Source organism: Sciurus vulgaris, assembly GCF_902686455.1.
Source record: "Sciurus vulgaris genome assembly, chromosome: 17".
NCBI lineage: Eukaryota > Metazoa > Chordata > Mammalia > Rodentia > Sciuridae > Sciurus > Sciurus vulgaris.
Window position 1 is genome coordinate 18,655,586 of NC_136478.1, and position 27,318 is coordinate 18,682,903.

At 54.4% G+C, this 27,318-nt stretch overlaps 5 protein-coding genes across 15 annotated transcripts; 2 read left to right on the top strand and 3 right to left on the bottom strand.

The window, feature by feature from the left end:
• The first annotated feature begins 362 nt into the window (after positions 1–362).
• On the top strand, positions 363–8,320 carry MATCAP1 (microtubule associated tyrosine carboxypeptidase 1). Of its 3 annotated transcripts, none has more exons than XM_079119778.1 (7): positions 363–515; positions 3,373–3,998; positions 4,080–4,223; positions 4,493–4,625; positions 5,547–5,852; positions 5,937–6,034; positions 7,016–8,320. In XM_079119778.1, exons 2-7 carry the CDS (start codon positions 3,429–3,431, stop codon positions 7,178–7,180), a joined length of 1,416 nt encoding a protein of 471 aa, XP_078975904.1. In that variant the 5' UTR covers positions 363–515; positions 3,373–3,428; the 3' UTR covers positions 7,181–8,320. The 3 variants fall into 3 exon arrangements, with proteins under 3 accessions (XP_078975904.1, XP_078975903.1, XP_078975902.1); XM_079119777.1 differs by lacking the exon at positions 363–515 and adding an exon at positions 538–1,009; XM_079119776.1 differs by lacking the exon at positions 363–515 and adding an exon at positions 1,026–2,286.
• A 342-nt stretch (positions 8,321–8,662) lies between these two features.
• NOL3 (nucleolar protein 3) lies at positions 8,663–11,394 on the bottom strand. Its single transcript, XM_079119797.1, has 4 exons — positions 11,243–11,394; positions 9,352–9,654; positions 8,895–9,203; positions 8,663–8,818 (listed from the first exon to the last, which is right to left on the bottom strand). Exons 2-4 carry the CDS (start codon positions 9,644–9,646, stop codon positions 8,811–8,813), a joined length of 612 nt encoding a protein of 203 aa, XP_078975923.1. The 5' UTR covers positions 9,647–9,654; positions 11,243–11,394; the 3' UTR covers positions 8,663–8,810.
• A 133-nt stretch (positions 11,395–11,527) lies between these two features.
• HSF4 (heat shock transcription factor 4) lies at positions 11,528–16,782 on the bottom strand. Of its 4 annotated transcripts, none has more exons than XM_079119781.1 (13): positions 16,575–16,782; positions 15,869–15,977; positions 15,648–15,775; positions 15,437–15,561; positions 15,067–15,142; positions 14,847–14,911; positions 14,241–14,343; positions 13,884–14,008; positions 13,536–13,763; positions 12,950–13,055; positions 12,788–12,853; positions 12,565–12,634; positions 11,528–12,281 (listed from the first exon to the last, which is right to left on the bottom strand). In XM_079119781.1, the coding sequence occupies exons 1-13, from the start codon at positions 16,695–16,697 to the stop codon at positions 12,130–12,132; spliced, it is 1,476 nt and encodes a 491-aa protein (XP_078975907.1). In that variant the 5' UTR covers positions 16,698–16,782; the 3' UTR covers positions 11,528–12,129. The 4 variants fall into 4 exon arrangements, with proteins under 4 accessions (XP_078975907.1, XP_078975910.1, XP_078975909.1 ...); XM_079119784.1 differs by having other exon boundaries at positions 13,536–13,659; positions 13,884–14,022; XM_079119783.1 differs by lacking the exon at positions 15,869–15,977 and having other exon boundaries at positions 15,648–15,757; positions 16,575–16,771.
• A 461-nt stretch (positions 16,783–17,243) lies between these two features.
• Positions 17,244–21,073, bottom strand: FBXL8 (F-box and leucine rich repeat protein 8). Of its 2 annotated transcripts, none has more exons than XM_079119795.1 (3): positions 20,946–21,073; positions 19,165–19,386; positions 17,244–18,565 (listed from the first exon to the last, which is right to left on the bottom strand). In XM_079119795.1, the coding sequence occupies exons 2-3, from the start codon at positions 19,314–19,316 to the stop codon at positions 17,593–17,595; spliced, it is 1,125 nt and encodes a 374-aa protein (XP_078975921.1). In that variant the 5' UTR covers positions 19,317–19,386; positions 20,946–21,073; the 3' UTR covers positions 17,244–17,592. The 2 variants fall into 2 exon arrangements, with proteins under 2 accessions (XP_078975921.1, XP_078975922.1); XM_079119796.1 differs by having other exon boundaries at positions 19,165–19,355; positions 20,946–21,056.
• On the top strand, positions 19,627–27,006 carry TRADD (TNFRSF1A associated via death domain; the record flags this gene model as incomplete). Of its 5 annotated transcripts, XM_079119792.1 has the most annotated exons (6): positions 19,627–20,177; positions 20,625–20,691; positions 24,495–24,653; positions 25,503–25,780; positions 25,860–26,055; positions 26,202–27,006. In XM_079119792.1, 5 exons carry the CDS (start codon positions 20,646–20,648, stop codon positions 26,510–26,512), a joined length of 990 nt encoding a protein of 329 aa, XP_078975918.1. In that variant the 3' UTR covers positions 26,513–27,006. The 5 variants fall into 5 exon arrangements, with proteins under 5 accessions (XP_078975918.1, XP_078975920.1, XP_078975917.1 ...); XM_079119794.1 differs by lacking the exon at positions 20,625–20,691; XM_079119791.1 differs by lacking the exon at positions 19,627–20,177 and having other exon boundaries at positions 20,211–20,691.
• Positions 27,007–27,318: the final 312 nt, after the last annotated feature.

Genomic DNA, 27,318 nt, shown 5'->3' on the forward strand with positions numbered 1-27,318 from the left:
AGGAGTACCAGGGCTGGGTTTGAGGGGGTACCAGAGTAGCAGAATGTCTAGCCACCTCTGTCCATTGCAGCTTCAGTGATGCTCTGATCCGATGGGCAGTGACTAACCTATCTAGACATTTTCCTCTATGTGGACTGCGTTCCAGAGTACTCGGGCTCCGGTCCGGTACACAGATTCCACCCACGTATTCATCCCCAGGCAATGACTAGTACCTCCTCCACCTTCCTGACTCCTGTCCCCAAGTAGCAGCCGAAGCCTGGAAACTCTTGAAGGGGACTTGAAGGGGACGGGTCGACAACTACACCCCGCCCAGGGGCATGGTGTGATGCTGTACTCAGCCGTCTCAGCCCTGCTTGGAGCGCGTCTCCACAGAGATTGACATGTTCCGCCCAATTTCGTGAGAGCGTGCGCGCACCCGAGAGCGTGCGTCATCGGCGTCAGCTCCCGTGGGCAGGGCGGCGGGCGACCCGCCTTGCAGAGCTAGAACCGCGGACGGCAAGCAGAGGAACAAACAGGTGGGGGCACAGCACGCGGACCGAACCCCCCACCCAAACCCCAAAGATCCAGACTAGGCGCACAATGCGACCCTTTTGATCTACTAGAGAATCCTCCTCCGCTCCATTGTCTACTGGCCCCGCCCTCCATTGGGCACGCCCTTCGCGCCATCCCCTCACTGCTTATTGGCTGCAAGTCACGCCCCTCCTGGATTTCTCGGTTCCCATTGGCTTTTCAATGTTAACCTCCCTTGGGAGGCGCGGGCCACACCCCTCATCTGGAACCAGACCACGCCTTCAGTAGTCAAGGGCTCCTCCCCAATCCAGCCATTCATTCTGCTTCTGGTGTTGGGTGCTTGAAACATGAGGGTGAATCGGACCGGTCCCTACCCCCCGGGAGTTCAAGGGATGGTAGTGGGGGCAGGGGCGTAGGCCCCAACAGTGACGGCCTAGGGCGGTAAAGAAGCCATCGAGCACTGGGACCCTGTAGACGCCGGGAAGGCTTCCCGGAGGAGGTGAGGCCCAAACCGATTCCTGCAAATGGTTAAGAGTTTGTCCCAGGGAAACATTGCGGGAGCATTCTTGGAGGAAGAACCTGAAACGTGAAAGAAACAGGTATACTCTGGTAATTACGAGGAGGTAGGTCTAATGAAAGAAGGGAAAGATGGAAGGAAAGTGCCCAGGCAGCAGCCTTAAGACCAGTGTGGAGTCTAGGAAAGTATTCAGTTAGTTTAGGGGAATGGAGCCTGGAACCTGAAATCTTCAAGCAGCTGGGTTTTGCACAGGGTGGAGGAGGGTGAGGAGATCAGGTCTAGATGGGGAAGCAAAGTACTGGTTAGGAATTATTCTAGTTCTGGGAAAGGCTTTTGAGTTCATTCATTGAACAACCGCTCTGGGTCAGGCATTAGATTCTGGGGACACAGCTGTGAATGCTGGAAAGGCGAAAACAGGTAACTGTCAGATGTATTATAAAAATATAAAGCTTACTGCAGTACACTTTAGATGGTGATGGTGCTACAGAAAACAATTCCTGGCTGGGGGTAGATTGTGGTGGAGATGAGGGAGGAAGTTTACTATTTATAGACGTTCGTTAAGGTGATTTTTTTCCCCCAGTACTGGAGATTAAATCCAGGGGTACTTTACCATTGATACACATCCCTAACCCTTTTTATTTTTTATTTTGAGACAGGATCTTATTAAGTTACTGAGGCTGGCCTTGAACTCATGTATGACTGGGATCACAGGCATGCACCACTGCACCTGGCTAGGGTGCCTTTTCTAAGATCTTGATATTTGTTCAGAGATTTTAGGAAAATGGGAAAGTCACTTTCTATTAGTGTCATTATATTGGATGGGCTTTCTAGACAAAGGACATGTTCAATCTGAGATGCCTGTTAAACAGTCAAAGATGTTGTATGAAGACTGGCAACACTTGTCTAAAGTTTATGCAAGAAATTTGAGCTAATGACTCAGACTGAGGGCTGAGAGTGAGGGCTGGGGGTATAGTTTGGTGGTACAGAGCATGTTTAACCCTGAGTTTGATACCCAGCACCAAAGCAAAACAAAACAAAACAAAACAAAAAAAAATAAACGTGGATGAGATTACCTAGAGAATGAGCATAAATGCAAAAGGGAGAAGTTCCCATAGACAAGTCCTGGGTCATTATAGTGTTAAGATTTTGGGGAGGTAGGGATGACCAGCAAGGAAGACCAAGAAGGAACTACCAGTCAGATGGGAAAAGAACCAAGTTCCAGTGTTTTTGGAAAGTGAAATGGGCAGCAAATTTCCAAGGTAAAGGGGTTAACTGTGTGAAGTGCCGATGATCAATATGAGGATTGTTGATGACCTTGATCAGGTCAATTTTGATGGAGAGTGGGGGACATGTGCCTAAGTGGAGTAAACTTTAAAGAACAGAAAAGAAGGAATTGGAGACTTGGTATAGATAACTCTGTGTGCTGTGCTGTAACAAGGAGCAGCTGGAGGGAGAGTCAGTGGTGTCGTGGTCGGAGAAGTGTGGGTTCCAATGAAGGTTTTGCTTTGTTTTTTGAGTTGGATAAATAACAACATGTGCCTTTGCTGATGGAAAGAGTTCAGTGGAGAGGAAGAGATTGATGATATAGGAGAGAAATGCTGGAATGAGTCCCTGAGCAGGCAAGGGAGCTCACAGTCTACAGCTTCTAGTCAGTCTTTGGGAGAGACTGAACTGGACTGAGACCTGGCACAGAGTCAGGGGTTAGTGTCCTGCTATTGGACTTGGGTGACCAGACAGGGATGCATCAGATAGGGATGCATCAGATAGGGGACAGGCCAGAGATTGGCTTGGATTTGAAATCTCCTTCTGCTTCCCAAAAGTAGATTCTAATTTGGATATGAATAGACGGCTGAGAAGAGAGAGGACATTACAGGTAGAGACTGGCATAAGAGGCACTTAGGTATTCAAATTGACAGAGGCCAGATGGGAAGGAGTGTGTAGGTGAATCCATGTGGGAGGGTGGTACCGAGAAAATGCAGTAAGTAGAAGGCATCCCCTGAGACCCCCTCTGCTCTGGAACTGGGTGAATACTGAGCACAGAGATTAGAATCATGAGTAGGAACTCAGTCCTTGCCCTCTGCTCACAGGCTGAGGGGGTTAAGTAAGCACTATCTAAATGGGTATATAAAATTCTCTCTCTTGCTTCACCCCAGCCCATATTACTTGCATAAGCTTGCAGGAGGGAATGGACACTGGGGTGAGGGTGCGGGGACAGCTACTTAGACCGTTGGCAGCAGACCCTGGGCCCAACAAGGGCCCAGCAAGGCCAGTGTGAACCTATAGGGCCTATAGCTTCTCTGACTACACCCACTCATGCTGGTTTCCACATCCTTCTGTGTCCCCAGAGGTCAACAGTGTGGGAAGTTGGAGAGACCCGGCTGGATGTGAACTCCAGGACAGAATGGTGCTGGACTCGGGGGCTCAGGTGTATGAGCAGGCACCCCCCAGCCTGCCTGCCAGTCCCCAGTCCCTGCACCATAGTCTAAAGCGCCCAGACCGAGATGGGCCACCCCTGTACCCCTGGCCTCAGTCTCTGGCCGTGCCCCTGTCTCTGGCAGTCCCCTCAGGGCTACAGTCCCAGCCTGAGAGACAGCCCTTCTCAAAACTGCATTTGGGCCACCGCGGCCACATGCGTCGGAGTGAGAGCACCTACGCTGTAAACAGTGCTGGCTGGCGAGGGCGTGGCACCCGGGGACAGGCCCCACCTGGACAGGGACGGGGTGCAGGTAGGGGCACCCTGAGGTCTGCAGCCTCCCTGCCTCACATTGCTAAAACTCGAAGGGATGCAGGTAGTGGTACCAACAAGAGCCCCTGTATGTTGGTGGCACTGCGGCCAACCAACATGGACCGAGAGAGGGATAAGTTCTTCCAGTCCCATTACACCTACAACCCACAGTTCGAGTACCAGGAGCCCATGCCCACAACTGTGCTGGAGAAGTACTGTGAGGCCTCTGGACAGTTCATCCATCAGGTCAGTCCACCCTGCCCACCTCACCCTGGCCCTGACCACTCAAGGGGCCTGGCCTGACCAGCCCTACGGCCCTGTGTACAGGCAGTTGGCATCATCGAGGCTGTCCTGGAGAAGTTTGGCACCTATGAACACTTTGAGGCCGCCACCGGGGGCCAGCTTCTGACTAAGTGCCAGATTTGGTCCATTGTACGCAAATACATGCAGAAAGAGGGCTGCGTGGGAGAGGTGAGCTTGCCCTGCCTATATAGCCCCTAACATGCCCCAAATCAGGCTGTCTGGCAAGTGGTTCCAGGCCCATTTCCACACCTAGCCAGCAGATGATCTCAGACAAATCCCTACCCTTGCCCCAGGGAGGTGGGAGGTGGCTCTGAATAGAGGTGGTAAAGGGTAAGTGCTCTGAACAGTGTTCAGCTTGGCCGCCCTTGGCATGGATGGGCCCACCACACTGTGACCCCCAGGCTAGTAGTCACAGCTCAATACACTGCCACCTGCAGGTTGTGGTGCAGCTGAGTGAGGACCTGCTGTCTCAGGCAGTGATGATGGTGGAGAACAGCCGACCCACACTGGCCATCAACCTGACTGGAGCTCGCCAATACTGGTTGGAGGGCATGCTGCGCCATGAGATAGGTCAGGCTGGGGGTCATGGGTAGGGAGGTAAGGGGGCAGGGATGAGAGAGGGCTGAGAGCTGGGGAGTGGATAGTGAGGGACCCCAGTAACCTCCTCCTTTGTTTCTCCCCCTTCCCTCCGGAGGAGGACAGGCCCTTGCCCTTCCTGAGCAGCTGCCTCTTCCCTCTTGCTCACAGAGGTAGGCCAGAACACACCTACCCACTCTCCGAGCTCACCCTCATCTCTTGTTCCTTTGGGGTATCTTTTTCTCCGATTCATCTCTGATTTCCTTTGACAGTGGGGGTAAGGCTGCTGAGGCCCTAACAGGCCAGAGGTAGAACCCTAAGCGTCCTACCAGCCCGGCCAACAGGCAGTCCCTCTAGAGTGGGTAGCAGGCCAGCTCCTAGAAACAGAATAGCTTGAGGGGTACAATATTGGAGCGGGCAGGCCAGGCTGGAAAGAAGGGCACGGGACACTTTTCTGTCTGTACTTCCTCATCAAGAATCCTATTGTCCTGGGCAAGAGGTTTTGCTGGGGGCATCAGTGTAACTATCCAGTGATTAATATGGGCACCCGAGATGTTGGGGCTGGGTGGTGGGTGTTCCTTCTCTCTAGGAGAGCTGGAGAAAGCGGGGCCCCGTGGGTGTGAAGGGACAATATGAGTTGGGGTAGGGAGGGGGAGAGAGAATAAGAGAATATACTGTTGATGGGTTGGGCGGGTAGTCATGCATGAGTCTGAGTCTGTATGAGTCCTTGGGTGCAGGTTCTTCTTTGGAGGGTCTTCACGCAGCTTGAGGTTTGGTAAGTATGTGTTTGTCTGGAGTTGGGGAAGCCTGAGTTTGGGGACGTGAAGATTAATTACTAGAGTCACCGCTAGAGGTTCGCAGGGTGGCTTCTCCAGACACCCGCCCAGCGCCGCCTCCCCCTCGCCCTCTCCGTAGGCACTCACTACCTGCGGGGCGTGAACAATGCACAGCAACCATGGCACAGCGCTGAGGGCCGGCTGCAGTATGGGCTTCGGCCAGCCAATCCCACGGAGGAGGGCCTGGCCAGCCTGCACAGTGTGCTGTTTCGCAAGCAGCCATTCTTGTGGCGAGCGGCGCTGCTCTACTACACCATCCATCGCGCCGCGCGCATGTCCTTCCGCCAGCTCTTCCAGGACCTGGCGCGCTATGTGCAGGACGCCGACGTTCGCTGGGAGTACTGCGTGCGCGCCAAGCGTGGCCAGACAGACACCTCCAAGCCTGGTGGGCAGGACACCGGGGAGTGACCTGGGCGGAGGCGAGGGTTGGGGCTCCAGGTCAAGGACTCACTGGCTCCTGCGCTCACAGGCTGCTTCAGTAAGGACCAGGTATATCTGGACGGCATCGTGCGTATTCTGCGGCACCGCCAAACCATCGATTTCCCACTACTGACCTCGCTGGGCAAGGTGAGGGACTGGGGCCCTGGTCTGCCCTCCCCTTTCTGCAATATTCTGTGCTCTTCTGATTCTTGCTCGACTGAGGTCTGAGTGCCAGACCTCTTTGGTGCAAAAAGCGTGGGTGGGGTTGAACAGAAATGAAATGACTTTCTGGCGATCAAAAGTAAGCTATAAGGGTGTGTGTAGGTGCAGCATTTCAAAGAGGCTGAGCATTCCAGGCTAAGGGAGTGGTTAGGGAGGCCTGAGGAAGGAGACTGGAGAAATGGCCAAGGACCACGTCCCTGGTGCTGGGCCTTTATACCAGGCAGAGAAAAGTGGATCTCATTTGAAGCAGTGGGGAGCTGAAGGGGCTTTAAGCAGAAGTGTGATGCAGATATTTGCTTTAGAAAGCAAATATGGGAGGCGGACTGAAAAGAGCCTAGGGAAGGGAGTACACTGGCAAGAGGAAGAGGCTTTCCTGTCCCTCTACAGATTGATGGTGAGGGCCTTAAGAGGCAGTGGTCATATATTTAGAGAGGAAGGGCCAAGTTGGAGAGCTCTTTGGAAAGTGGAATTCCTTTATCTCAGTGGCTACCCTGAGTGGGAGGGTGAGAGTCCAGGCACCCTCCCTGGAACCTGACCTGGGTGACTCAAGAGTTGCACTGGCACCTAGAAGTTTCATGTTGACTGTGAGGAGGTGCCTTAGAGATATTCAGGGGAAGGTGTTCAGGAGGCGGTTGGATACCTATGTCTGGAGATAGGGGATAGGCTAGGCTGGAGCCAGCAGTGGTCTCAGGGGGCATAGATGAAAGAAAGTGTTAAGAGAAAGAACAGAGACCCAGGACTGGGCCTAGAGGTACGTAACATGGGTATGGAACTGTGGGTGTGGTGGGATGAGGGGAGGAAGGAGTCCTGGGAGTACATGGTCATGAGCCATCAGCAGAGCTGGGACCAATTGCCTAAAATCTGGGACCAACTGCTGAGCCCTGAGGCTCAGCTTCCTCCCTGCAGGTCTCCTATGAGGATGTGGACCACCTGCGGCCCTATGGGGTGCTGGATAATACCCGAGTGCCCCACTTCATGCAGGACTTGGAACGATACCGACAGCAGCTGGAGCACATCATGGCAACCAACCGCCTGGATGAAGCAGAGCTGGGCCGCCTGTTGCCTGACTGATGTTGATTGAGGGCTGTTAGCAGAAGTCCTAGACAGAAGCCTCCAGATCAACCCCCAGAACATGAAGCTGATTGCTCTGTGCTTCCACAGCCTGGGTGTTTTTTGGGGGTATTGGGAGGCCAGGAGCATTCTGTAAGGACAGACGGTAGCATCAGAGGTTTTTGTCCCTTGCTAGTTTTCCTGGTTCCTGTGGACCAGCAGCAGCATGTCAGGCAAATTGTTGAGCAGAGGGGAGGCCTGGGGACAGGAGGGGAGCTGAGTGTTAATGGGGATGTAGGGTGGTTTGGGAGTAGAAACTTGTTTTTGCATGAGATGCTTTGGGTGTCCGATACTCCAGTCTGTCCCTTCCCCCACCTTGCCCCTTGGTGCTCCTTCAGCATTCCTGCTGTCTACCTCTTACTGGGTCCTGGTGGGGGTTGGGATCCCTTCTCCTGGGGTGATTGCCTGAGCATGAGTTCCTGGTGTTCACACAGGCTCAAAGGGCAGGGGTCCTGGTAGTACAGACCCAGCTGGGCTGGGGTTTGCTTTCCAGCATTTTGCCTCTTTCCCTGGTCATGTGTTTATTCAATACTTTTGTGCTCTGATTCCTGGGGCTGGGAAGTAATGGTGGAGGGGCAGGACACACCTGGAAGGTGTCAGTTGTTCCTACCCCATTTTCATTACATACATACAGACACATACATGCTGGGCTTCAGGCCTTGTGCATCGAGGCCAACAGCTCACCTGACCCTGCTTCCACCCCCTGCACTGGCCTCTGCTCTTCCTGTCTTTGCCCACACCCTGATGGCTGGTCTTTGGCAGAAGTTGGCATAACCTGGGAGCAGCCACCCTTTTGCCTAAAGGGCAGGCCCCTTAGGTTTTTTTGTCCCATCCTGGGATGGAAGAGGTACAGAGCTGGTTGTTGCTTAGACTCAGTGACGGTGAGGTTGACCTAGTGCCATTCCTACTCTGGGCCTTAGTTTCCCCATCTGTAAAACCTGGATACACAGCTGGAGATTTCTTATTCATTTAGTCAACACGTATGCATAGAGCGCCTTGTGCCAGTTACTGGTTAGAATTCTCACTGAACTCCCAGTTCAGAGGGAAGCTAGACAATTAAAACAGCAATTAAAAATGATGTGTGTGGCCTCTGTCTATTTAAGGTCCTTCTAGTTCCCCTCTATCTCAATTCCCAAGACTTTGAGCTCTGAACCCTCTCTATGTAGTCAGATGTCCCCCTTCCCTTGCTCTCTGCCCCAAGCCCAGGTGCTTCCATTGAGTGGGGCTAGTGTCTAAAAAGGCCCTCAAATGGTTTGTGAGGGGAAAAGAACAGGTGCCAGGCCATCCTCCTAGGGGCCTATGTCTGTGGTCTCTAGGATGCAGCTTGGGCTGTTGTGTATGGAATGGGACGGTGAACTAGATGTTGGGGTGTGCTGGAGGCACCAGACTGCTCAGGTTCACAGAGACATAACCCACCCTCAGTTCCTGGGCAAACAGCTATAATTGTGGAGAAAGCCTAGGTTGGCTGGAGTTTATTCACTTCCAGTTAGACATGATGGAGCTTTGGTGGCACTGGATCCAGCTCCAGCATGATCCCAGGTCCTATCCCACTTGGGCTTGGGCAGAAAACAGCAGGTCAGCATTCTGGCCTTCAGGAATCTAGAAAAGAAACAGCGGTCAGCTTCCTGAGTCATGTCATCTGCCAAACCACAACCGAGCTTTCCAGGCTTCACACCTTCGCACTCATCCCCCTCCTGAAATTCAGGCTCAGGCTCTGGTTCCAGTTCTGGTTCAGGATCTGCCTCCGGCTCTGGTTCTGGATCCATTTGGGGTTCTGGTTCTGGCTCTGGCTCTGGCTCAGCCCCTTCAGAGGCCTCAGCTTCCTGCTCTGGAGTCCTGGATTGCACTGCTTCTGAGCCCTCAGGACCCTCGGCCTCATGGTGATCTGAAGCTCTGGGCAGCCCAGGACACAGGGTCCCCGAACTGGGTGCCTCAGGTGTCCAGTGGCCTGGGCATGGAGGGTCATAGCTGCGATCCCGGTAGCCTGGGGCGGAAGTTGGGAGGGTCTTTCAGGCTCAATTTACCCTTCTGCATTCCTCAGTACACACCTACTTTTGGGGGATACCACGGCTCCACCCTCCGTTAGCCTTTGCTTGGCTCCCAAGCCACGCCCCTGGTGTACGAGTTCTCACCAGGGCCCACGTGTTGCCAGTCCCAGGTCGGGTCTGGCGCACGCACAGTATGCTGGGCACAACGCAGCAGCTCCTGGCAGGCGGCCTCGCCCTTGCTCTGCACCAGCAGCAGCAGGCGGCGCACCCTGCGCTCTGCATCAGGCAGTGCATCCAGTGCCTCATACTCTGGTCCGGTGAGCACGCCCCGCGCCACCAGCGCATCCAGTAGTAGTCCCGAGTCTGCCTGCAACGTCTCTACCAGGCGTTTCCGCTCACGGTCAATGGTCTCCGAAGGCCGTTCCTGCGCGTTGCCCATGGTCCGGGCTACACAGAGGGGGAGAGAAGTAGCAGACACCGGGGTCCGCCATCCCTGACCTCTCTTCCAGGGCCCCAGTGAACACCCCGGCTGTGGTCTAAGTTCACCTCCATCTAGTGTTCTTCTTCTACTGCCTTTCCTGTCCTATAGGATCTTTTTAAAATTTTATTTATATAAAAATATAATTGTAATATAATTATAATGACATTATAGTAATGTCAATGGATATTGATTTATTTATATGTGGTGCTGAGAATCAAACTTAGTGCCTCACACATGCTAGGCAAGCTCTCTACCTCTGAGCTATGACCCCAGCCCCCCATAAGGTCTTAGTCCCCATTTTGCCTCCCAGGTCTCTTTCAGCACCCCTAGTGTCAAGATGTGGCTCCTTTGGTCACTTCACATTGCAGCTACCTCTCCATCCCCTCTTATCAAAGTGTCAGTGTATCCCCCAGACCCTAAGCACAGACCAGAACTACCCTTGACCCTCCATCTCCCTTCATGTCCCATCTGTGACAAATGTATCTCAGTGTTTCCATCAGCTCCTGCCTGTCAATCCCACCATTGCCACTTCATCTCCTGTAACAGTCCCTCTGAGTACTTCTCATTCTAATTCTACCACCCCTCAGCATAGTGACTTTGACGACTCTCTGCGGTAGGATTTATTGTTCCAGTGTTACAGGTAAGGAGACAGGCTCTGAGAGGCAAAGTAGAATTGGAATCTGACTTGCTTCAACCTGAACTATACCAAGGTCTCCTGTCTAGCAGAATGTTAGGCTTAACCACCTACTCCTGCCCTTACTGCCCATCCTAGCTATCTGGTCTGGTTATTCTAGCTCCCACTCACCAACCAGGACAGCTAGGCTCTTCTCCACTTCTCTCCATCACTCAGTCCTGGGGAAACTCACTATGTTCCTGGTATTTTTGAGTCTTTGTTGATGCTGTTCCCTAGGCCTGAAATACCATTCCCCTCCCTCCACTCCGTGGATCCAACTTCCAACACTCAAATGTTCTCTCGTCCAGAGTGTTCAAAGGCAGATAGATTGTTTCTTCGGTGCACCCCAATGACCAGCATATGCCTCACTACATTAACTGACATTACTGCACTGTGTACCCAGAACCCTCTGAACTGAGGCTTCCGAAGACTGTCCCCCTTTGCAGGGCACAGAATGCAGAGGGGGCCAGCATTTACTCTGGCCAGACACAGAGAGGAAGGCTGTAGACTGGACTGGCCCCTTCTTGTCCCTCCTCCTGATGAACCAAGCCCTGCCTTTTGTCCTACCTTGGAATCAGAGACCCTGGCTGTTCTGGACCCTCCCTTTGAAACTCTCACAGCTCTAAGGTGAACACCGAAGTTATGTCGCCGCCACTTCTTCAAGGGACATGCCCAGATGCTTCCCAGAGCGCCAGGTAGCGAAGCATGGAGCTGGGTCGGACCCCCATCCCCAGCTCGCGATGAGGGCTCAGTCGCAGCGGAGCTCTGAGGGTCGTGGGCACTGCAAGAGCCGTTGCGCATGCGCGACCGTAAGGGTACCCTGACCTCCCCTCCACCCAGTCCCAGAGCTGGAGTCCTGCGGAAGGGCGGGGCCCACAGACCTGCGAGGGACGCTGCGGGTGGTGAGGCTCCAAGTCTGCCCAATCTGTTTTCCTTGCCTCCTCTGCTGGGTGGAGTGGGGCTTGCGGTTCGGCCCGTTTCGGGCGGCCCCACTTTCGGGTCGAGGCTCCGCGGGGCAGGAGATGACAGTGCAGAAAGGGCCGGGAGGGGTGGGGACCGATGTAGCAGCTGCGACGGGGGCGGGGCGGACAGGGCTGCCGGGAATGGGGGGGGAGGGGGCGTTCTTCCCAGCTGGTGAGAGCCCGACTGCGAGGTCGCGCCCTCTCTGGGACGTTCTCATAGTCCGCTTTCCCTCCCAACCCCGGGCGCACCCAACACGAGTAAGGGAGGAGACAGTTCGGCTGCGACCCCACGTGTCCTGTACCCACGCTGGGCTTGCCAGTTCCCAGGCGCTTTCCATCTGTCTTCTCATCAACCTCTGCTCCCTGCCTGTCACAGAGGAGGTTCAGAGAAGGGGACTGACTTGCCCAGGGTCACGGAGAACATGCACTGCGGATGCGACCCCAAATTCCCCGCTACCAGGAGGTTGCAGTAGCGGCGCTCAAATCCTGAGGAGAGATAGAGGCTGGCACCCAAGCACCACCACTCTCCAGGGCTTCTCCATTCGAGCCCTTTGGGATCTTCCATGCTACTAGTGCAAAACCGTTCACCCCACCCCCTGAGTCCTGGGCTCCTTCGTCGATAGAGAAAAGACACCGAAACACAGAAAATGATGCAGTTTATGTGCAGGGCTCAATGGGGTAAATGTAGAGAGACCGCTGAGTGATGGGGGCTCGGCTCACCCCTGCCCCCAGGGGACGCCAGAAAATCAGAGGTGTGCTGCTGTAGACTGGTTCCTTAGCCAGATCCCTTGAGAGGTTCACGGGTTTCAGGGGGAGGGACTGGCCCTTGGGCCCAGGTAGGAGGCCCGGTTCTCGGGGGTGCTGTAAATGGTTAAAGCCCCGGGAACAGCCAGGGCTGGGCCTCCCAGATCTGCCTGGACGTCCAGCAGGAGTGGGGCCCCAAGCGTGGAGTCCTTTCCTAGGAGGAGTGAGGCTATGCTGAGCAAGAAGGAGTGTTGCCCCTTCTTTCCTATGGGAGGTGAGCCCTGCCCCTAACTTCCACTCAAGTTAGGAAGAAACATCATTCTTAACCTCCCCACTCTCACCCAATGGCGAAAGGACGGGTAGCTCCAGAAGGCTCTAAGGGGCAGCCTGAACTCAGGGGATTTCCCTGTAAAACCCAAGCTGCCTACTCCACCAATCATGACAGCTCAGCCCAGTCATGGCTTCCCTCCCAGGTCCTGAGTCCCTACAACCATTACCTGGACCTGGAGAATTCAATCCCTTGACTGCCAGCTCAGCCTCACCCCTCTCTGGAACCAAGGGCTGCATCTGCATGGGAGAACCCCATGAAGGAGCTGGGGAGGGAGCTCAGTAGCTGAGGAAGAAAGCTGGGGACTCACTTGGGCAATCTTCAGACATGGTTTTGGCTCCCTAAGAGCAGGTATGGACCAAAGGTTGTGGCCCTCCCTACGCCCATCTTACCAGGGACAGCTCCATGTCCAAGTCCATCAGGGTCCATTCTCGCCCTGGGAGGCTGGGGCCCAACACCTGAGAAGAGTTCTGGGTCAGTGGTACCCTCTCAGGCTGCACAGACAGTAAAACCACCAGTGCATGTGCCCCTGTGCCAGACAAGGAAGTACTCACATCTAGGGGTGCTGCAGGCTCCACACTTTCAGGGGGAGGCCGAAGCAGCATAGAAGGCAGCAGATTCTCTGGGCTCCTATTACCCTGCTCCAGACCCAGAGGTCCCCTGGGCACAAAGAACTGCTGTTGGCCTGTAGTGCCCAAAGAACTTGGATGCAACAGGATTTAAATCCCCCAACATTTAGAAAATGCTATTCCCCCTCCCCATAAAGGGGCACAGAGTATCCCTTCTTCCTCTAGGACTTGAGGTCTTTAGGACAGGTCCTCACTCTATGCAAGTGTAAATACCAGTGGCTCCTAAACTACTGTGTACATTATAATCATCCCAGTGAACTCATTTAAAATGCAGGGTTCTCAGTCCTGCCACAGAGGAGCTGAGTAACCTGACTGGGAATTTCCACTTGTTGAGGATTTGCATGCAGGTGCTCCTTGGAGCACATTCTGGGAAATCAGTGTCATAGAGTCAAGGGGCCAATGTTCTCCTCAGCCACTAAGGGGCAGACAAAGCAGGGCAGTTTCATGGGCCAGAGTGTCTATTTGCAAAAGTAGCCTGCAGGGTTCACCATCAAGAATGGGCTCTGCTTACCTGTCAGGTACCTCCCTGGGGCCCCTTGGTTCAGGCTGTTGGACACTCCTGGGCCCCTCAGGGCTGAAGCTCCCTTTCCCTTCCAGGATGGCCTGTACCACAGCCACAGGCAGTGGTGGGGGGGCTGTCACGCAGAAGTCACACTCGTTTGGGGCCAGGGCCAGCCCGGCCTCGCCATCCCCCCCTGGACTGGCCGGCTCTTCTTTGAGAAGTGCCAGGCCCTTCTCCCTGCACCAGAGAAAAGCTTCAACCAGACCCTGGCACTGACCTCTCCCCCACCCCCACAGCCATCTGGGCTGCCAGGCCCTCCCTGATAGGCTCCCCAGAGGTAGCCCCTGTCCTCCTTACCTCCTGCCTTCACTGGAGGGAGAAATCCTGGGCCCTTCAGGGGATGGAGAGTCTTCTGGGATGTCAGAGATGATGGGGCCCCTGGCCCTGTGAGGGCTGAGGCCCAAGGTAGTCTCTGGAAGGGGCTGTAAGTAGAAAGCTAGACCCAGCCCTTGACCTCTATCACTGGGAAATCCAGAACTCAACCTGCACCCACCTGGACTATAGGGTCTAAGGGGCAGGGTTTGAGGGGGAAGACTCAGTCCATGATGGGAAACCTGGGTCTGGTTGGTTGGAAGGTTGGCTTCCATCTTCTTTTGGGGAAATGGGGAGAAGAAACAGCTGTGCTCTAAGGAAAGGGGAAAAAGACAAACATACCGACTGGATAAAGTAGGGGTCCTGCAGGAGGGCACCAGGCAGGGGGCAGGCATTGAATTTGGCAGGTGTTGGGCATGAGCTCCCTTCATCCAGCATCAGGGACCTATATAGTATGACCAGAGTCCCACAGGGTAGGGACAGGTTCAGTCCCTATGCCCCTCAGCCTACACTTCCCTCCCTCCCTCCCTCAGGCCCCAGCAGCCAAGTCAGCAGAGCTGAGGCCTGTTGCCAGGGCATCAGTCACATGCTGGAGTGGAAGGGGCTCCCCCCCCCCAGAGATGGGGGCCCTTTGGGGGTAGAGGAGAGGGAGGGAGTATGACTGAGCCCCAAGCTCTCTGCAGTTGGGATATTTTGGTGGGAGGGGAAGGGTCTGCTGGGGTGGGAATTTGGAGGTAAGGTCCTGGGAGTGGGACTATCAGATGCTTGTATTGGGGGAGGGGGAAAGTCCCAGATGGGTTGGGGAAGCTGGTGTGCAGCCAGGAAGAGGAATGAGGGTTCTGCCTGAAGGAGTTTCTGGAAGAGAAGGGGTCCCTGCTAGGGGTCCCAGGCAGAGAGAAGGTCCTGGAAGTGGAGAAGTGGGCATGAGCATCCTTGGCTCTCACTCACAGCTTTCTCTTGGTTCCTGCACTACTGGGCCCAGCCTGAAGTGGTCCAAAGAGGCACTGGATCAGCTGGAGAGGAAGGGAAGGGCTTATTCATACTTTGGACACACCCCCACTGTAGCCAGGTGGGTTTGAGAAAGGGCTTATTTGGATGCTGGAGGACTGGGTGTGTAGGGGGGTGCTCAGGAGTGAGAGGGACAAGGGAGGTAGAAGGAGAGAAACACCTTGCCAATGACCCGGTGCTGCTGACCATGGCTCTGCCGAAGTGTCACCACTTCCCTCCACAAGATCTCGTTCTGCCTGGGGGAAGGGGTGGGATGGTGCTAAGGCATCTGAGTTCTCCCAGACACCCGCCTCCAAACACACACACACACACACACACACACACACACACACACACACACAGAATGGCCAGGATCCAGGTCACTGCCCCAATAATCATTTACCCTATAGAGAGTCTAGAGTTCCACAGCTGGGCCCATTTGCCTGGAAGGACATACCAAGGCCCCAAAACGGAAGGGACTGCCCCGAACTCCCTGGAGGCCAGCATCCTCTCACCCAGAACCTCCCACCCGGGCCGCCCCTCCTCCGCACTGCCTGAGCTCCCGCAGCCGCGCCTCAGTGTTCTCCTGCACTCCTCGCAAAGCCTGCACCTCGCCCAGCAGCCGGCCCAGGTCTTCGGGGCGCCAGCGACCATCGTCGCTGCGCAGCGCAGGCACCTGCAGTGGGTACAGGATCTCATAGAACAAGGCCAGCAGTCCCAACATCCCAAGCAGGTTTACACATTTTTGCTGGCTGCCCCTACCTTGCGCCGCACGCGCTCCAGTAGCTGCTCCCTGCCGCGCACGAAGCTCGGGTGCTGGAACTCGACGTGGTCACGCTCCGGCCTGAGCAGGCCACCCTGCTCAATGCTTACTACCTTTCGAAAACCATCTGGAGAGTGGGGCGTGGGGGGCAGGGGTGAGTCGCTCCATCTTTGGCACCAAATCACCCACACCCGGTCCCCACCCAGCCTGAGGGACTCACACATGTTGAGTTGACGCACAAAGCTCGCCATGTTGCTGTGCTTGAAATACTGGGGCAGCACTTCTTTGGCGAAGCGGCTCTGATCGCTTACAAGGAAGCTGGTCCCACTCTACCGAGAATGCCGCCCACCCGAGGTGCGGGTAGAGACCAGACTTGGTGAGTGGCGCCCGCCCACCATCAGGCGGGCGCTGTAGGGCGCGCACACACACTCACTCCGGGGTCAGTGCCACTCGTGGGAATATGGTAAAGGCCCGGCCAGAACCACCTGAGGCCTAGCCTGGGACGATCACAGTGAATCCCTACCCCTAGCGTAACCCAGACTCGGTTCTCAAAGAAGAGTAGCAGAGGTCAACCCCGGTTCCACCTCGGACACGTCCCAGACCTGAGCCAGAGCCAGAGCCTGAGCCAGCCCTCCCTTCTCTCGGTCTGTCTTCCAATCTGTCGATGGGGTGGGGTGAGAATTAAATCAACGAGGAGATCCCCCCTGGCTCCAGGTCTCCAGGAGGTTCCTAACCCTTCCTCCACCCCAGAGGAAGTCGCCCTCATCCTCATCTCACACATCCCCTCTAAGGTGAAGTACCCTGGACTACTGAATCGGAGTGACCCACAGTCCAGTCCCAGGCGGGGGCTGGGTGGGCGTGGGTGTTCACCGACGTGGAGGGACCCCAGGGACCACGGCGGGGAGTCGAGGGGCCCCAGCCCTCACCGGGCTCCAGCGGATCAGGTGGTCGGTGCCTGGGTCGCCCACCAGCGCCCATAGCTTGCCGAGGAAGGCAGGCACGGGGCTGGGGCCTGGCTCCGTGGGCAGCGCGGCTGGCGCTTCCTGCATGGCGCAGTGTCGGCCCGGCTCAGCGCTCCGGCCCGGCCGCTGCGGGCTTGTCAAAGCCGTGAAAGTGCTGCGTTTGCCTCCCGCCCCGCCCTACTCCGCCTCCGGGCGCCGGGTCAGGCGGGGGCCACGTGCGAACCCGCGGGGCGGGGCTCGGACAGCGGCCGAGGCACCAGCAGACAGAAGGCTGGCTGAATCGGCTGTGTGTGCAGGGATAGGGTGCGGAGGGAGACCTGGGTTCGAATCTCATCTTTCTCAATCCCTCCATTTCCTTTTAGTTTCTTTGGGAGAAATCGTCCGTGTGCGGCCTACGGTGAACGCGGAGAGTCCTAGTGAAGCCCCAGATAGGGCGCGCAGATAAGATAGTGAGAAAACTGACCGTTTCCTGCTGAACGCAGCATTGTCAATCCAAAGGGAAGAAGTGCCCCGCCCCTGACCCCTGCAGCCGCATCTTCCACCTCTGCCCAGACGGCTCGGCTCTTGGGCTCTGCGTTCCTCGTCCTCCCTTTCAGAGCCTAGCCTGATTTTCACAGGACTCAGAGATACTGTAGGATTTGTTTATTTCACACTCACCCCTAAGGCCCAGCCCGCGTCTGTGCCTGCCCTCCCCCGATGCCGGACCGCAGAGCTGGCACAGAGCATGCAGAAGAGCAGGGCTGGGGGTCCACTGCGGTCCGGACAGAGTTGGCGTCTGCAGAGGTTGAGAGCACCGAGTGGACTCAAGGTGTCCGGTGCTGTACAGGGCGGACGCCATCCCACTGGTCCCAATCCCCAAGAGGCACAGAGGCACCGGAATCCCCAAGGAAAGAGCTGGCAATTGGGGTGTGCTTGGGAAATTCTTCCCGCGTCTCAGAAGCCTCAGGTTTGTGGGGGGCGGGGGGAGAAGGAGTTTGTCCAATTATCGCACAAGCGTGGGCCGCCAGGGATGTGGCTCGCGCTTCAGTTTGAGCGTGTAGCTGCGCAGGCGCGGGCAGTGCGCGCGGAAGGCGTCCAGCACAGATGTTCTCACCACGCAGAAGCAGTGTATTTCACGCAGGCCCGCGCACCGCCTTGCCAGTTCCTCCAGCGCAGTGTCCAGCTCGGGTGAGGCGGAGGCACGCACCTCTAGCGCACGCAGGGTTGTGGCGTAGTGGCACGCGGCAAAACGCAACGGACCGACAGTGTCACCCGAGAGGTTGAGACGCAGCGTAGCTACGGGTACTGCTGGTTGCAGAACGCGCATCACACTCTCAGCTGGCAGCGCAGGCTCCAGCTCCAGCTCCACAGTCAGCCCAGGGTGGCGGCAGTGCAACGCTACCCAGGCTCCGTCGGGCAGTGGGGATGCGCGTGCATCTTCAGGGCTCGCGCATCGCAGAGCCAGGAGAGCAAAAGGTGCGCGATTTGGCTCTGCCAGCGCATCGAGGACAGCGCGGGACAAACTGGCCAAGTGCAGGCCAAGGGTGCGCAGGCGCGGGCAGGCAGCCAGTAGCTTGAGTACTGAGCCCGGCCCCACGCTGTCGACCAGCGTATGGTTATCTAGGAAAATGCTGCGGAGCTCCGGACAGCCACAGGCTACCTGCAGCACCAGCGCGTCGTCCAGGGTGAAGGGCAAGCACCGCAGGTCAAGGTGGTGCAGCTGGCCGGCGGACCCACAGAGGGCATGCACAGCATCGAGGACGTCTCGGCCTGCGTCGAAGAGCGGTTTCTCTCCGCAGCACTTCAGGCGCAAGCCTTGAAGCCCTGGGGCACGGCCCGCCAGCGCAGTCAGCAGCTCGGTGGCGGCCCGGCGGCTCGATTTCCTCGACGGCTCAAATTCCAGCTGAAGGTTGTGAATGTGGTCCAGGCAGACAGACAGATATGGTGGCAGTATGCCTTCTCCTTCACTGTCGCAACTTGGGTTAGAGTGGTGTAGAAAAGGCATTGGCAGTCTCATCATGACCGAGGGAGAAGCCTCCATCAACTCTCAATTTGGGTGCTAGCTGCCCTCCCCATTTCCTGTTCCCGATGTACACACCTCTCCCTCCAGACCATGCCCTTGCCCTACAGCAGCAACTGATAGTAGAAGGGAACTCCTATCCCTTTATAAGACTTCAGTGGTGTCTGGCACATATTGAAATCCTGGCATAGAGAGCCAATATTTTAGGAACTAGGCTTTCTCAGCAGTCCTAAAGAGGTGTGGTGAGTGCCAGGTTCAAATTTCACCTCTGTCACTCTCTAGAAGAGTGATCAGCGGTAAGTGATTCCCTCTGCCCTGTTTGTTATCAGTGCAACAATAATGCTGTCACATGAGGTTTTCTTGAGGATTAAATGGGTTAATATATGAATCTTACATATATTAACAAGAGTTGGTATGCAGTAGGCAGTCAATAAATGTTAGGTGTTTTGTTTTGTTTTTGAAGGAAGTCAATGAATCTCCCCAATTCTTGACTTCGCAGGGAAAGTATGCAAATGAGGAATAGCTGGGGGGATGGTGACAGAAAAGCCATCTCACCTGATGCTTGTGTCATGCCACACAGCACTGCTGGTGGCAGCAGCTGCCCAGGCCCTGCAGACCCCAGCGGCAGCAGCACGATCCCTGAGGGACAGGTGGCAGAAGATGAGAGCCAGCACTTCCTCCGGCAGTTGTTCTCCAGGCTCCACCATGGTGTGGCTCTGGTTTGGGGACTTCACCACTTCCAATAGCTCCGGACAGGAGAGAGAGACAGGGTCATCCCTGGACTCAGGAAAACCAAAGTGTTGAGGGAACAATGGGAGCCTGGGTGTAGAAATGCTGGTGGACTGGAAGCCGCTACATAATTACAGAGCCCAGTACAAAATAAAAATACAGATCCCTCTTCACAAGGATAAGAATTTTGGAGCTGGGAGTGGTGGTGCACACCTGTGATCCCAGCTATTCCGGAGGCTGAGGCAGGGGGATCTCAAGTTTAAGGCAGGCTTAGCAATTTAGGGAGACCCTGTCTCAAAATAAAAGAAGGGTTAGGAATATAGCTCAGAGGTAGAGCACTTTCCTAGCATACCCTAGGTTTGATCTCCAGCACCATAAATAAATAAAATCATGCAAAATGTGGGGGCCCTGTCCCACTGCACAGGTCCATGAAGTTGGGCTCTGGATGCCAAAGCATTTCTGGTTCTTTAAACGATTTTCTCAACTGTTGAACAACCTCCAGGTGACTACACAGGTTCCAAGTTGAGAAACCTTGTCCCAACCCCGCCAGTCACTAGAGAGTGACTAGGGTTAATAAAATGGAAGCATTATTGAAGAGTTTTAATTGTCAGGGATAAAGAGCCAATCAGCAGTGGCATGGGCGAGCCCAGCTGGATCTGCCCAGAGAGGGGAAACTCCTTTGCAGCCACGGTGTAGCCAGGGAGTGTTCCAGATGCTTTCTAAAATCCTCAAGACATGCGGAGAAAAGCGTGGGGGTCTGGAGCCAGTCGGTTCTGGAGCCTGAGGAGCTGCAGTTCAAATTTGGATCCTGATCCTTGAACAGCCCTGGCTCCCGCTGGGTAATTTGGAACTCCCTAGAGCCACCCCAGAGCACAGCTTTGAGAGGGAAGATGGGGTTGTTACAAATTGTGCGTCCTTTTTGATGTTGCCTCTGTGTGCATGTGTGTGTGTGAGAGAGAGAAAGAGAGAGAGCGAGAGAGAGAGAGAGAGAGAGAGAGAGAGAGAGAGAGAGAGAGAGAGAGAGAGAGGGGGAGGCGCAGACACACTGTGGAGATTGAACCTACCACTAACCCCAGTTCTCTTTATTTTTTGAGACACTCTCTCGCTAAATTGCTCAGGCTGGCCTTTAACTTGGGATCCTCCTGCCTCCGTTACCCGAGTGTCTGGAATTATAGTCGTGCGCCACCGCGCCTGACCTATGAAGTTGCCAATTTTGTTTCAAGATGCCTGCGGTGTTTTGTACACACTTTACATCACTTGTTAGTGTATTTCACCGTATCTTCCAGGCTAGAGGTCTCTTCTGGAATATGTGTCACGTGTACGCTGGGGTTTCGGATACCCTATGCCGGCCAGGTGTGTATCTGGAACCCATGGCACAGGGTTTTCAGTGGGAGTGGTAGAGATCAGATTATCAAACTAGATTCCCAGGGGGCACTAGAAAATTCTGATCACCAGAGGGCGCCCTCTTGTTGATCCACCAGGAACAAGACGAAAGTCTGTCAGTTTTCACACTGGGCCCCTCCCGCCTCGTAAAAACTGCAAGACCCTGAAGTCACGACCTGCGGGCAGTTCTTCCTGCCGTCCAATCTCGGGCGTTGATATCTTACCTGCTCAGCGGACCAGATGGATTTTGCCCAGAGTCAGGGGACCGGCAGTAGAGGACAGCAGGGTGGGAAGGAACTGCCGGGAGCTGGGAAGGCGGGACGCGCGGGCGGACGGGGCGGCTTGAACAGGGGCACCGCCCCAGCGCCTCGGCTCACACCCGGAAGCGGCGCGGTGCAGCGGAGCCTGGCGGGCGTGGGAACCCAGACCCGGCCGAGGCGGGCAGGTTAGTGCAGATAATGGGTGGGCTTGCCCATGCGGCAGGAGCAGAGGCGGATCCTGGCTCCCAAGCGTGAGCATCCCGCGGTTGTCACCAGCTAGAGGCGGCGGCCTATTGGGCTCTTTCAGTGGGAGGCGTGTGGGAGGTACGGAACTTGACCCTCGCGGGCTCCTTGCCCCAGCTGCGGGCTTTTGAGGAGCGGCAGGGCCCTGAAGGTGAGGGCTGGTCTGAACAGTTCTGTGAGCCGAGACCCCAGGCACGTGCGAAACCTCAGAATGGAGGAGGACTAGAGGGAACCGGTGAAGCTTCCCTCAAGAGCTCCGAAGCGGGGCAGATGAGTAGGGGGTGCGCTGGCTGGTCGCCTGGAATTGCAGGCTTTCAGTCCTTGGGCCACTCCTGCGGGTCGTCCCTGCCCACCAGCCAGAGGTAGGGCTGCACAGGGACCATTTTGTGTTAGGGTGCGATGCCTGGTTGACCACTTGTAGTAGGAGCACTTGTTCTTAGGTTGGAACTCAAATGTCCATATAATGTCATCCAGCTAAATGTTACCAGGGCCAGCCTGGAAGCCTCAACCCTGCCAGAGCAGGGGCGGACTCCTGGTGGGTGATGCTTTGGGCTTCCGGAAGAGGGCTTTTCTGTGGAAGGACACGCAGAAAGGATGATTCTCAAGGGGAATATTGAAGACAAGCCCCACCCTCCATTAACTGACCTCTCAACTCCAGCCAAGCAGACTTACGTGCCCAGTGCTAGCGTTGAGCATCGCCCCATCTCCAGGTTTCCAGGGCTCACCTGGCAGGCTCGATCTGTAGGTGTCCCCTACCTACACCCTTTGGGGTGAGTCTACATTCATTAGGTCAGCACTTCCAAGTCAGGGGACTAGGAAAGAATGAAAGTGGAAACAACTTCCCATCAGCAGATTTAGAGTTTCACCCTGGTTTTTTTTTTTTTTTTTTTTTTTTTTTTTTTTTTTTGCTACTGGGGATTTAACCCAGGGGCATATACCACTAAGGTACATTCCCAGTCTTTTAAAGACATTTACTTTGCTTTTCCTTTTTTTTTTTTTAACACAAAGGAAATGTGTCTTTTATTTTATTTTTAGTGGTGGGGATTGAAGCCAGGGCTTGAACATGCCAAGCAAACACTGTACCACCGAGTTATAGCACCAGCCCCAAATGTATCTATTTTACATAAAGTAGAAGGTATTACTGAATAAAATAAAACAAAAAATTACCCCAGCCCCTCCCCGCCCCCATCCTGATCTGTTAATTTTCAGACTGTTGTTTTGGTAAATACACAAGTATTAATTTTTTTAGTGAAATGACTTGCATATCGGGGAACTCCAAAAAGTGTGCCCCCTATGCTCAGACCCAGGTAGGGCCATTGCCAGTTTTCATTTCTCTTGCCAGGGTGGGTGGGTGATGCTGGAGGGCCCAAATACTGTTCCAGCTTTGACCCTCAGGTTAGAGCCTGGGGAAGATCTGAAATGCAGCCTCTGCTCTTTGCTCTGACCTCTAGATTCTTACTTCCTCCTCAAGGATGTTCAACGTTACAGAGCTGACTCCTCCTGTACCCCCTCCCCTGAGTCTCCCTGTCTGTAAACAGAAGACAGCTGGGACTACTCCTTCTGTTCTGTGCAGAGCTGGGGTTCAGCACCCTTCTGAACCCACTAGGTATAAATACTGACAGAGAGAAAGTAAAGGAATGTAACTTGTGGGGTAAGGAGCTGGGGTCTTAAGTTCATTTCTAGGAAGAGGGGGTATCCCTTCAGGTGAGCTGGGGGGACTTGCCTCTTACTGGGCCAGTAACTGGGAGGCCACTGAACTGAAAGTCAATGTGTTGGTTGACTGGCTAGAAATTTTGCTCCCTGCCAATTTTTGACCAGACTTTGACAGAAGATGGATGGAGAAGATGTTACCACCAATAGGTTCTGACTATCTGGATAGGAATGAACCTATAATAGAAAAATTTGAGTTGGAGAAGAAGATAAGAGCCCAATTCCAAGAACTTTATAACAAAATGGAATGGTTTTGCTTACATAAGTGAACAGTCCAGCTATAAGGACTTCAGGGACAGCTGGATCCAGGGACATAGTGTGGTTAGAAGTTCCCTTCTCCATCTTGTGACTTTGTTTCCTTCTGTGTTGGTTTTATTCTCAACCAGGCACTTCCCAAGCAGTGGCAAACAGACCTACCCCTTTCTTCAGTTTACCAAAAGGGAAGGAAAATTAGGCATCTTTCCTATTGGTCCAGGCAGAGTTGTAGGGTTGATTCTCACTGGTCCAATTTAAGCCCTATTCCCAAAATTTGAACTAGACCTTAAAGAACAGTGAGTGGAATATGCAGATGGCCAGACTTGCTTCACATGCCCATACCTGAACAGGGACTGAGAAAACAGGAGGAACATTCTCAGAGATCACTTAGCATTCGGAGAGGAAATCTGGGTAGGCCCAAATTACAGGTTTCTTTTGAAGTGAAGCCAGATGTAGTAGTGGGGAGGCAGATGAAATAGCCTAAGAATGGGGCTGTGGACCCACAGGGACCCTAGGGACCCAAGTTTAAGTTGATGACAAGGTCAGGACATGGGTCTGGTTGGCTTTGGGGCCTTGACACTATCCAGATTGCTCTTCTGTCAGTTTTGGTAAGAAAGACATTGACCTTATAAAGAATAATAAAATTATGGCATTTGCAGGCAAATGGATGAAATTGGAGAATATCATGTTAAGTGAGATAAGCCAATCTCAAAAATCCAAAAGAGGAATGATCTCACTGATAAGCGGATGATGACACGTAATGGGGGGTGGGAGGGGGGCAAGGATGGAGGAAGGAGGGACTGTATAGAGTGAAAAGAGGGGTGGGGGGGAAGGAAAAAAACCGGAATGAATCAAACATCATTACTCTATGTAAATGTATGAATATGCAAATGATATGCTGTTACTCCATGTACAAACAGAAACAACATGTATCCCATTTGTTTACAATAAAAATAAATTTAAAAAAATATATATATACTTAAAAAAAAAAAAAAAAAAAAGAAGGAAAAGAAAGACATTGACCTGAGGAGGAGGCAGAGATTCTCTGCTTCCACTGTGGGGTCCACCTCCACTTTTCTGCCACTGTGACCCTGGATTTTTTTCTGGAAGACAGTGGAAGGACAATATTCACTGTAAGTGGGGTAGGAGGGACTCTGTTTAGAGCCAGAGACACAAGGTGCTGCATGTAAGATGAACTCTTTCCTACAGGTGTACCAGCTGGTTGGGATTGCTATGGAGGGCCACAGGGGACTGGACAGTTATCTCCAAGGCTAGGATGACCTGGATGCCTGTCTGTGTCTCTAGGAGGCAAGATGGCTGCTGGCCCAAATGGGCATGAAGAGTGGGTGGGCAGCGCATACCTGTTTTTGGAATCCTTACTGGACAAGGTGGTTTTGTCTGATGCCTATGCACACCCCCAGAAGAAGGTGGCAATATACAGGGCTCTGCAGACATCATTGACAGGTGGGTAGCTGGGTAGGAATGGGAGAGAAAGAGGTGGGCTGGGGCCTCTGTGGGTGGGGCAGGGGTAATAACCCACCTCCTGAATTTGGTGGGCCTGGACTTATAGCCAACTTCAGGGAAAGAATTTGGTGAAGGTGAGGGTAGGGTAGAGAAAAGTGGCTGGGTAGGATTTGTCTTCTCTGCTTACTGCATGTGTGTCCTTGAGTATAGTCATGTTTACATCTACCTATTTCTGCACTAATGTCCCCCTACTCTCTGCCCCTCACTCCCAACCAGCCAGCTCACTCCTTTCTACTAATCACACATTTCTCTCTTCTCTTTTCCTCTCTCACTGCAGCACTCCTTGTCCAAGACCCCTCCCCACTACCTACCACTCCAGGTTCCTCTTTCCCATCTCAGGGTAGAAGCCAGAGGAGGCTGGAGCTGGTTGGGGCATTCAACCCCAACCTCAGAAAAGCAAGAACCCCTCTTCTTCCAGGGGAAAGGAGCCCCATTAGGTGGAGGCAGAAGACCTCCCGCCCCTCCCCTGCCTGCCCACCCAGATGGCCTAGTGGCCCAGGGCATATGCCCCTTTGCTGTTGCAAAGCCCCCCATCCCACAATTGGGACTTAAGAGATGGGGCTAGGTGGCACCCACTCTGTTGGAATGTACTCTGTGATAGGTCCTGACCTGCTTTCTGGGTTGTTGCTCTTTGCATCCCAATTTTGTTTCCCAGCTGGGTACTCTGGATAACCCAGCATCTTAGGTCAGAGGATGGGAACAGGGGTTTGACCATAGGCTTTGCCCCTCCTCCGGCTTGGAGAATACCCTGCTTGGGGACCACCTGCGCCTGACTGCTCACCTCCGCAGAGAGCACCGAGGGCCAGAACATGCTGCAGATACTCAAGATCCACCGCAGTGACCCGCAGCTGATTGTGCAGTTGCGTTTCTGTGGGCGACAGCCCTGTAGCCGCTTCCTCCTGGTCTACCGTGAAGGGACGCTGCGTGCCCAGCTGCAAAGGTGCTTGGCAGCAGCACTGGCCCAACACTCCGTACTGCTGCAGCTGGAGCTACGCGCCGGTGCCCAGCGGCTGGATGCTTGCCTGACAGATGAGGAGCATTGTTTGAATTGCATCTTAGCCCAGAAGGTACGGCCGCAGGGGTCAGCAGGGGTAGGGTGGGGATTCACGGATAAAAGCCCCACTGACCTTGTACTCCCTTCCCTAGCCTGACCGGCTCCCAGACGAGGAACTAGCTGAGCTGGAAGATGCGCTCTGCAATCTGACGTTCGGTTTGACGCGCCAGGGTGATAGCGTGGATGTTGATGTTGTCCCGGCCCCCTCGCAGTCCCTGATCCCCTCTCCGCCAGAGAAGCCACTGCCCTTGTCTGGACAGACGTTTCTATTCCAGGGTCGGCCAGTAGGTGAGGTGCAAGCGCAAAGGTGGGGTCCCCAGAAGGTTGGATTTGGGGCAGGGTTGAGGACTGGACTGGAAGTCACTGGATGGGTACTGGAGGGGGCTGGCTCTCGGGTCCCTCCCACCAATCCACCTTCCCAACTCCCTCCGCAGTGAATCGGCCACTAAACCTGCAGGACCAACAGACGTTCGCGCGTTCAGTGGGCCTCAAGTGGCGCAGGGTGGGACGCTCACTGCAGCGTGGCTGTCGGGCATTGCGGGACCCGGCACTGGACTCGCTGGCCTATGAGTATGAGCGCGATGGGCTGTACGAGCAAGCCTTCCAGCTGCTGCGTCGCTTCGTGCAGGCTGAGGGTCGCCGAGCTACACTGCAGCGCCTGGTGGAGGCGCTGGAGGAGAATGAGCTCACCAGTCTGGCAGAGGACCTGCTGGGCCTGGCAGATCCTGATGGAGGCCTGGCCTAGGCCAGGTTCCAAGGAAGCAGCATAGGCCAGGAGCCCAGCAGCGTTTTGAGCATCTGGATGTCTCTAGGATCCCTTCTGCTACTACTGCTGCTATTACTGACCCCCTTCCAAGTGTACTGGAACTCCGAGACCACACCTAAATCCCTTACTTCTCTGAGCTGCTGGAGCAGATTGAATGTCTTCTCCAGGATCCATACATTCCATGAGCTCCTGGGACATACCACTGGGAGATTCTGCCCCAGATTCTTTAATGGAGACAGTATAAATGTCATTCTCATCCTTTCCCACCTGCAAAAGAGAATTTCTGACCAGCCCTCACACCTTCACTCCTTAAACAATACTCTCTAAACACCTGGAACTTCCTTGTCCCAGGCACCACTCCTGGTGCTATAAATACTGTAGTGAGCAAGATACGCAAATTCTGCTTGCCCTAGCTCACTCAGTGTGGGACCCAAGTACTGAGCAATGGTAATAAAATGTAACTCTTTTGCTCAGGGAATTGTGGGAGCACAGAGGCCTACCCCAGCCTGGTCTTAGGCTCCTGGTGAGCAGGGTGAGGTGGGGATTTGAGAGAAAAGCAGTGCTCTGGGCATAGCAGGCTCCCTGGGGTCTTGAGGAAGAGGTGAGGGAGGGGAAGGTCCTGTTTGCTCTGTTTATGGGAAATGATATTCCTGTAGACATCCAGGGAGGCAGTGTGAAGGCTGCTGAGTATATAGTTCTGGGTTCAGGAGAAGGGTCATGGTTAATGATTTATGAATGGACAGATAGTGGGACTGAAGGACACCTACCGGAAAAGGAGCAACTCC

Excerpts from the sequence above, each read along its gene's own strand:
- HSF4 (XM_079119781.1), bottom strand. The coding sequence starts at position 16,697 with ATGCAGGAAGCGCCAGCCGCGCTGCCCACGGAGCCAGGCCCCAGCCCC. Across the intron at positions 13,764-13,883 it reads CCCTCCAGTGAAGGCAGGAG|GGAGAAGGGCCTGGCACTTC; the intron begins GTAAGGAGGACA and ends TCTCTGGTGCAG. Across the intron at positions 12,635-12,787 it reads TGGACATGGAGCTGTCCCTG|ATGCAGCCCTTGGTTCCAGA; the intron begins GTAAGATGGGCG and ends TCTCCCATGCAG.
- MATCAP1 (XM_079119776.1), top strand. The coding sequence starts at position 2,118 with ATGCAAAAGGGAGAAGTTCCCATAGACAAGTCCTGGGTCATTATAGTG. Across the intron at positions 3,999-4,079 it reads CTGGACAGTTCATCCATCAG|GCAGTTGGCATCATCGAGGC; the intron begins GTCAGTCCACCC and ends CCCTGTGTACAG. Across the intron at positions 5,853-5,936 it reads GACAGACACCTCCAAGCCTG|GCTGCTTCAGTAAGGACCAG; the intron begins GTGGGCAGGACA and ends CTGCGCTCACAG.
- NOL3 (XM_079119797.1), bottom strand. The coding sequence starts at position 9,646 with ATGGGCAACGCGCAGGAACGGCCTTCGGAGACCATTGACCGTGAGCGG. Across the intron at positions 9,204-9,351 it reads CTGGCAACACGTGGGCCCTG|GCTACCGGGATCGCAGCTAT; the intron begins GTGAGAACTCGT and ends CTTCCGCCCCAG.
- FBXL8 (XM_079119795.1), bottom strand. The coding sequence starts at position 19,316 with ATGGTGGAGCCTGGAGAACAACTGCCGGAGGAAGTGCTGGCTCTCATC. Across the intron at positions 18,566-19,164 it reads TGGCATGACACAAGCATCAG|TTGCGACAGTGAAGGAGAAG; the intron begins GTGAGATGGCTT and ends CTCTAACCCAAG.